At 56.9% G+C, this 8460-nt stretch overlaps 1 protein-coding gene across 2 annotated transcripts; it reads left to right on the top strand.

The window, feature by feature from the left end:
- Positions 1 to 942: 942 nt before the first annotated feature.
- On the top strand, positions 943 to 6397 carry ARL6IP4 (ARF like GTPase 6 interacting protein 4). 2 transcript variants are annotated; one of them, XM_086474194.1, is made up of 6 exons: positions 943 to 959; positions 2193 to 2389; positions 2766 to 3107; positions 3534 to 3651; positions 5126 to 5195; positions 5412 to 6397. In XM_086474194.1, the coding sequence occupies exons 2-6, from the start codon at positions 2206 to 2208 to the stop codon at positions 5466 to 5468; spliced, it is 771 nt and encodes a 256-aa protein (XP_086330320.1). In that variant the 5' UTR covers positions 943 to 959; positions 2193 to 2205; the 3' UTR covers positions 5469 to 6397. The 2 variants fall into 2 exon arrangements, with proteins under 2 accessions (XP_086330320.1, XP_009952354.2); XM_009954052.2 differs by lacking the exon at positions 943 to 959 and having other exon boundaries at positions 2188 to 2389.
- The last annotated feature ends 2063 nt before the right edge of the window (positions 6398 to 8460 follow it).

The raw sequence follows: 8460 nt of genomic DNA, 5'->3' as shown, positions 1-8460 counted from the left end.
CGTGAGCCGGCACAGCTCGCACGAAGGGGGCTGATTTAAGCCTTCCCAGCGGATCTGCTGTATTTTTGGCTGGTGATGCCACGAGCGCACCGCGCTGATGAGCTTTTCATTAGCAAAACCCATTAAAATCGCATCTCGGGGAGGAAACCGGCCGTTGTGTTCGCGCACGGAGCCAAAGGGCTGGTGACAAGAAAACCAGCCGTCCAAGCTGCATTTCCCTCACCAGCAAACCCGACCTCCGCCTGAATTAGGCCCCCAAAAATTCAGCTAAAGGGCGAGATGGGCCCAGGGGCCCCGGAACCAAAGAGCGCGGCGCAGGCGGCGCCCGGCCCCGCGCGCGGCGGCCGGAAGTGGCGGGGGCGAGGAGGGGGAGGCCAGCGCGGAGCCAGCGGCGGCTGCTCCGCTCGTAGCGGCGGTGCGGGCCCGGCCCGGCCCGGCCCGGCCGCGGTGAGTCCCTCCCCCCTCCCCAAATTTCTCCTCTTACCTGCGGCGCGGCGGGGCCGGAGGGGTCGACCCGGCGGAGGACACCGGGGGGGGGGGGGGAGGAAAAAGGGGGGCACACGCATGCGCGCTGCGGTGGCACCCCATGGCAGGGGGGGGGTGTTAAAGAGCGGGACACGCGGGGCCGCGCTCTTAAAGGGGCCGCGCCTCGCTCCGCGCTCTTCAAGGGGCAGCACACCTGGTACTGAGCTCTTAAAGGGACAGAATACCTCTTGCTGAGCCCTTAAAGGGCCAGCGCACCTTGCGCAGGTCCTTAAAGGGCCAGCACGCCTTGTGCTAGGCTCTTAAAGGGGCAGCGCACCTCGTGCTGAGCTCTTAAAGGGCCAGCCTACCGCAGCCTGCCTGCGTTGGGGTGAGGGGGAAGGGGCCGCCCCTCAGCTGCGGCGGGGGCAGAGCAGGGGCCGGGCCTGGGCGAAGCTGGGCCCCGCCGTCGAAGTGAACCCGGTGGCAGGGTGGAGGTGAGGCCCCCAGCTTTGGGGGGGTGCTGCCGTGGTGGATTTGGGGTTCATCCCCCTTCCTGCGGCGTCGCCTCGGACTCGCCGGGGTGCTCCTGTCTGCACCCGGCTCCTCACCCCTTGGCCCTGTTGCCACAGGTGTCCAACAGAGCGGGCCCGAGGCCCGGACACCCGGCGCTGGTGCGAGGGACGGCTGCTGGGCGCGTGTCGGTGAAGGACTCTCATCCTCAGAAACTACCTGTCCTTAATTGTGTCAGGGTATTTTTTTTTTTTTCTGCTTGAAATTTCTGCTTGGCAATCAATCAAAGGGCTGATTCACTTGGGAGCGAATCGCCGCTCAGGAACGTCGAGGTGGTAAACATGCAATTAATTAAATGCAGCAGTTGGAAGGTGGCTGTGAGCAAGCGTTTCCCAGAGAGTGCTCTGCCGATGGTGCCAGTTTGTTTTTTAAATTAATGAGAGCATATATCATGCCGTCTCTGGCCTGTGGCTGCTGGCAGCTGGTCGGGCTGATGGACGGGGATGCCAGCTCAAGGCATAATCTGTTTTCTAACAGCAAATTGGAATATTAAAAATTCATTCCTCCCCTTGGCTCGCTCCTGCTCCCGGCATTTTAAATAATGGGGTGATTGACTCCGCGTTCAGCCTGGGAGGATGAGGATGGTTCCTTCTGCTGGCTGTCGCCGCAGCACCGATCGCACCTCGCCAGTGTCTGTCTGCGGGTGCAGTGTCCTCCCGACGGCTCCCAGCCCCGTGGGGCGGTCACGGCCCGTAGCTACCGGGGGTTGTCCCCGGGGCCATGGGGCACAGCGTTGCCTGCAAACCCCGACAGGGGTCGGCCCGATTCTCTCTCAGTCACCACGCCTAGGGACAAACACAGGGAGCGCAGGGGACGCCTGGTGGAGGTTTCACGCCGAACCTGCTGGGGTGACGGTTGTCTGGAGGCGGGTGAGGGCTGCCCGGGGACGGCTGTGCTGTCACTGCGCGGCCCCAGCTCTTGGCTGAGGGCTCTTGTTGTGGGTTGGTGAAATCCAGTTTGGCCACGGCCATGTGACGGGTAACCCCGACCCATCCCCGCTGAGCGTTGGGGGCTCAGGGAGAGCTGGCGTGAGCAGAGAGGGAGTTTTAACAGGAGCAGGTCTTCCTGGGCTGGTTGGGTTTAAGGTTTTTGGGGCTGCCTGACGTGTTGCCGCCGAGCGAGGGTGGTCTCCCCCTGATGTCACCTGTTCCCTCCAGGGGCTGACGGACGATGGCCCACAGCCAGTCTCGGAAGCGATCACGAAGCAGGAGCAAAAGCAGTTCTCGGAGCAGACCGGAGAGGAAGGAGAAGAAGAGGAGGAAAAGCAGCAAGGACTCACACCGGGGCAGCACCTCTCCTCCGAGGACCTCTGGGTCTCACAAACACAAGTCGAGCTCAGCGGCAGCTAAGGAAGGTGAGGGGAAAGGCCTGTGACCCCCCATGGTTTCACTCCGTTTTCCTGGGGCAGGTGCACAGAGGGGGCCCAGGCCTGAGAAGAGGGTCCCTGCTTTTCGCCAAAGCGGTGTCTGTCACCTTGCCATGCGCTTTGTGCCCATTTTAATCTCATTCTGACAAGCGTGGAGCCCCACAGCCCCTCCACATGCTGGGCTGGCAGCATGGCACCGCACGCAGTGGCGTGTTGAAGGTGTTGGCACAGAGGGGGCTTTGCCCCGGCGTTTGGGGGCTTTGCTCTTCAGGCAAGAAGGAAACCAGGCTGGGAGGGGCATAACCACCATCCCTGCTGCCATGGGGCAGAGCTGCTCCGCTCAGCCTCTTCTTATGTATTGCAGGAAAGAAGAAGGAAAGAAAGGACAAAAAGAAGAGGAAGGCAAGTACCTCTTCCTCTGAGACAGCGTCTTCATCCACCGGCTCCTCCTCGTCTTCCTCTTCTTCCTCCAGCTCCTCTTCTGACGATTCCAGTGACAGTGACTCGAAAACGAAGAAGAGGCGACACGGCAAAAAAAAGCGAGCGAAACAGAAGGACAAGAAGAAGAAAAAAAAGAAGAGAATAAAGAAGAAATCAAAAAAGAAGTCAAAGGAAGGGGCTAAGGAGGAGAAAGCCAAGGGAGAAGCGGTGCCCGGCCCCTCGCTGGAGCAGTGGCAGAAGGAATCACTGGTGGACTCTGGGCCAGGTAACGATGGTGTTTCCCTCCTACTGAAGCCGGGGCACACGAGCATCGTGCGCTGGGGAAAGACCACGAGGTGTCTGAGGGGAGTGGGGCTGGGTACAGGGAGGGGTGTCGGGAGCTCCTCCCTCCTGCATAGCGCGGCCACCGGGTAAACGCGAGGAGCCACGTTCAGTGATTCAGGGTGAAGTGGTTGGATGTAGCTTGTAGCTGTGAGCGGGGAACAAAGGTGGCAACCGTCAGGACACAGTGAGCAGCAACACGCTGGCAAAGCTGCTGCTGGCTTTGGGACGTGGGGCAGCCCTTCCCTTGGCGGGGGTCGTCACTGAACCCCGAGTACCGCCAGGAAGCTGGTGGGGCGGGTGCCTCTGTTCATGCCAGGCGGGGTGCTGTGCCCCACGAGCGCGGCTCTGACGAACTGATGCATTCCAGTTTTGACAGATGAACAAAAATCCCGAATCCAGGCTATGAAGCCAATGACAAAGGAGGAATGGGACGCGAGGCAGAGTGTCATAAGGAGAGTCGTGGATCCTGAAACGGGGAGAACCAGGTATGACCCCTGGGGAAAAGGGGAGATGGGTTATTCACCCCCATCCGTGTTGTGTGGGTTGGAGTCTGGGAGGATGCTTGTCTGCGGCGCTGCAGTACCGTGCGTGGCCCCAGGTCCCCCTCAGCAGCAGAAGCCTGAGCTGATCCCTTGCAGATCCCCTCCCATCAGACCTGGGGTAACTTACCCAGAAAGTGACATGTTTGACCCCAGATTATCGAATCCTGCTGGGGCTCCATGCGAGGGGCACGGGGCTGTGGCCCAGCCGGGAGCTGTGGGCTGCAGACACCAGAGCACCCTGCTGCTGGAGGCAGAAGGTTTGTTCCTTGCGCTGTGAAGTTCCCATTAAATGGGATGCTGCAACTGGGGGCAGAACAGGAACCAGAGGGGTGACTGCCACCTCCTCACCCCCCTGCTTCACGCGCTTGCCTTTCAGCTCCAAAGCCCTCAGCCCCAGTTAGCACCTGGGTGCAAGGGAGGAGGGAGTGGTGCCCCTTGGGGTTACAGACAACAGTCAAACAGAAGTTCATTTAGCTGCCAAAGAGCTATGACCCAGTTTTTAATAAACTGCATCTTCTCGGCAAGCAGAAAACATCATGCTGAAGAGAATTGGGTGTGACAAGTCCAGTCTTAAAATAGAAGGCAGCCTGCGGGGCTCGGGGAGGTGTGGAACAAAGGTCGGTTCCCTGTAAGGCACGTAATGAAGACAATTAAATTTCTGTTCATGTTTGGAGGTGTGAGCTGCCTCCAACACTGCTTGGAATTTGCTCAGCAAGATGCTCCCCAGTCTGGCCGCCTTTCAGGCCCAAACTGGCTCCTGTTTCTGAACGGCTCTGCAGTTCCCTGAAGCAGTGTACGAGTCAAAATCACAGCAGACGAACCATCACGAGTCCACTGAGTGGACCGTGACAGGCAGCCAGGACCAGACCTGAACTCTGGGTGATACAAGGAAGTGGTTTTTGCAGGGGTTGGGGCCGCTGCTGTTGACAGTGAAGGCTGCAGATGGTGGGGTGACAGGAGATGCTTTTATTACGAGTGTTTCCTCCTGCCGCGCGCAAGCGTGACTGGCTCCGCACAAGCAGACAGCGCGCGCAGCCTGGGGCAGGGACGGCTGGCCCATGCAGGGAGGGGGGTGCTGAGGTCTCAGGGGACCTCACCTGTCCTTGCTGTGGTGTGGTGACATTAATCCCACAAGCGCAACGGAAAAGCCTGCCGTGCTATTTAAGCTTGATATGGCTGAAAAAAGCCACTTCAGGGGTAGGACACGACTGGCCTTGCCGAGAGGTGTGTCAGCCCAGCACCTGGTCCTGGGCAGGTACCGCTCAGGGAGCAGGTACCCCCTGAGCTGGGGCACAACAGCAGCCCTTGGGGTGGTGGGGCGGGGGGGTGTCAGCACCTTCTGTGGCTGGGAAACAGCGTGGCTGGCAGGAACTTGCCAGTAGCCCTCATGGCTCGTGGGCCTGTGCTTGTCTTCCAGGCTTATCAAAGGAGATGGAGAAGTACTAGAGGAAATCGTCAGCAAGGAGAGACACAAGGAGATCAACAAGGTAGCGGGAACTGGCCACCGGCATGAACTACTGGTGGGTGGGTGGGTGCAGCCGGGGAGCTGCTGCACCCAGAGGTGTCTTGTCTCCCTGGGGCCCCCGCTGACTCTTCCAGGGCAAACTGAGCTCTGGCAGCTCCACAGGGACTCCCCCGCCCTGGGTGGATCCTTCATCCATGGGCAGGCGGTGCAGTGAGCGCCCGTGTCCCTCCCTTTGCAGCAAGCCACCCGGGGGGACGGGCTGGCCTTCCAGGTGAGGACAGGGATGCTGCAGTGAGCGCACAAGCGCCGGCCGTGCCGGGAGCCTGTCCTGCTGCTGGTGCCAGCCCGGCATCAGCCGCTGTCTCTGGACCACGCAGACACCACCATGGCAAGATGCTTCCTCAGGGGCAGTTTCCAGCCACTCTGTAAGTTACTGACTGGGAAGGAGAGTGACTTTAATGGTTCATCTACCAGTAAACAGCTTCTCCCCTCCCTCTCCCAACTGAGACCAGCATGGCTGTAATGAGCTTAGACCTGCTTACCCCGATGCCCCTTTTGAGGCTGGAGCTCAGCAGCACCCAGGGGACGGGCTTGCTGGTGCTGAGCACCTAGAGATGCTGCTGCCCCTCAGCTCTGGGCCTTGGTGGGCAGGAGTGGGGGGCCAGGCCAGGGGGTATGTGCTGGGGCTGCAAAATACGCAGCCAGCTGCCACTTCTTCCCTTCAGGGGCTGCTCTTGGGCCCTTGCTTGCTTGGAGCTGCTTGCCCTGTGCTTACCTGGGCTCGGGGGCCCTTCGCACTCACCCACCCTGAGCAGCCGTGGGCTTTCAGGTGCCCCCAGGGGCTTTCCTCGGCCTCTCTGCAGCTTCGTCTCATCGGGTGGTGCTGGGGAGCGCTGGCCTGGCACGCTGCGCCGGGGGGGCGGGCCGGCGTGTTTTGCAGAGGGGTGCCTCTGCCTGGCTCTCTGTTCCTGCATGTGATTTGTGTCCCTTCCCCGCAGCGCAGGCCCCGTTAGGGCTCGGGGCTTGTGCCCGTGGCTGCTGCGAAGCAAAGAGCTGGCCTTGCCCCCCCCTCCCCCCGCAAAGCCCATAAATCTACAAATCATAAAAAGGAAAAAAAAAAGGACAAATGGATTAAAGGACAAATGGGTCCTGCAGGACTGATCTGCGCGGAGGGTTTCCACGTTCCATTCGTCGCTGTAACCCCATTAAACTGGTGCCTGCTCACGTCTTGGGTTTTGTGACTGTTTCTAGAGCCTTCCCCCCAAAAAAGCAGACAGAGAAGAGCCTTCCCGTTTCTTTAATCTGTGTAACTCACAATGATACTGTACACAAAGCACACCCATTGGAACGATGCACTAACAGCAAGGAGGAGAAGGAAGTTGTACAGAAGGTTTGTCACACACAAGCGAGTCATCGGCACGGTACTGTACACACAGGGGCGTACCCAGCGCGGCTGCCGGCGCCCTCGGGCATGCCGTCCGGTGCTTCCCCACACACGTCTGTTACCCCTAAAGCAATTTTTTATAAATAAAATATAACTAACATCGTTGGAATATAAAATTGACAGTCGAGGGTATCAACAGGCAGAGGGTGCTGAGGACAGGAGGGGACCGTAAGGCTTCTAGAACTAATAGGAAATGCAGCAAACGGTGGCGATACCTGAAGTAGGGGCTGCTACAGCAAGCACGGCGGCTGCTGGGCGGAGCGGGGGTTTGTTAGTAACCCTTTGGCTAGTTACTGCTCTTGGCTCGCGTAGCGGACACTGTAAACGTTTTTTGGTATTAGAATTTCGCCTCATCTGACCGAGTGATCTTGCAAACCCAGGAAAACAACTCGGAGGGAATGCATGGGCTCCTCTTGGTGTTTTTAAAAGACTTTAAAGGGACAGCGTCAGGTAGAAAGTCTGGCCCAATAGCGCAGTAATACAAAAAGCTGCTTTTTATAAAAAATCTGAGCTCCACAGCAGAGTTTGATTCCCATGGAAACAATAAAAAAAAGGAAAAAAAAAAAAGACAAGACGGAGGCAGCCGGCGCGGCGCGGGCTGCGCTGTGCCAGTGTGCGAGGACGGGACGTGGGCTGCGGCAGAAGCAGCGCGACTGTCGCCGGCCACGCCGACGGCCGCCCAGACGACGGCGACAGGGAGGAGGACAAGAAACTTCATATTCTTTCGTTTCGAAGCGAACAAGTTACTCGTAACAAAGGTAAATTAGGTCTGTAACCTGACAGTGCCCCTTTAGTAAGGATGGAATTTACATTCATCTTTCCCTCGCTGCATCCAAGCGGATCCTCTTCCAGACACGTGGAAAGGCATCGGGTCACATGCATTGCTCTCCAAAACAGCTCGGAACAAACAGGTTATAAACACAGAGTTAAACTATTGCTATTGTTCTGTGAGTGAGTAGCACGTTGATCTTTGCTTCAGAGAGATGAGTGCCAGATGGGGGCGGCTGAGGACAGACTGATGTAGACTGATGGACTGAATCGGTGGAGAAAAACTTATTGGCATATTTCCTGGTAACTACACCCACCTCATCCGGTATTATTGCAGCAATAAAGGTCCTGCTCTACAATTGCTTCTCCGTGTTGGAGCCGTACAATGGCAGCAGATGGGGGGCCAGGGAAAGGACCCGAGCGAGTTTCAAGAAGCTCAACAGAGGATGAGGACGGAGGTGCTCAGATTGTCAGTCTAACTGCTTAGGAGCTGTTTCAAACATGAAGTGATGGAGAGGTGAGTATAATATTGCACTTCTGCATTCATTGACAGTTACATTAAACTTGGTCCATAAAATAATTGCTTTGTACATAATGCCTGAAACAAAAAGCTACATTTTTAAATATTAATAAACCCTGAAGGTTCCAGTCCCTCCAGACATTTTTTTTTCCTCTACATAAATAAATAACTTTCAGTTTTATATATCCACTTTTTATGTTGAACATTTACATTTGCCTCTGTTTTACACTATCTACACGTAAGAAAATGTGAACATCTCGTCAGCGTTGGGAAATGTACAGATCATGCCTTGGTTGTGGACTTGGAGGAAAGTTGAATTTTGCAAAGGCCATATCCAAATTTGCAGAAATTATTTGGTGATGTCATTTGGTGACTTCACAGGATGGATTGTGGCTTGGCTTCCTACTCAGATGGTATCTGTTTGATAGAACATTCCAGGAGTGAAAAGCTGGGACAATTCACATTGTTCTTAAACCCAGTAAGCTCTGGATGTACATTCAGAGAGAGCGAAGCTGAGTCGGCAGAAAGGGAAGTCAGTTTTTGGTAACAAAAGTC

The sequence above is a fragment of the Leptosomus discolor genome, chromosome 16, assembly GCF_034619465.1.
Source record: "Leptosomus discolor isolate bLepDis1 chromosome 16, bLepDis1.hap2, whole genome shotgun sequence".
In the NCBI taxonomy this organism is placed as follows: Eukaryota; Metazoa; Chordata; class Aves; order Leptosomiformes; family Leptosomidae; genus Leptosomus; species Leptosomus discolor.
This window is presented reverse-complemented; position numbering and strand designations above follow the sequence as displayed.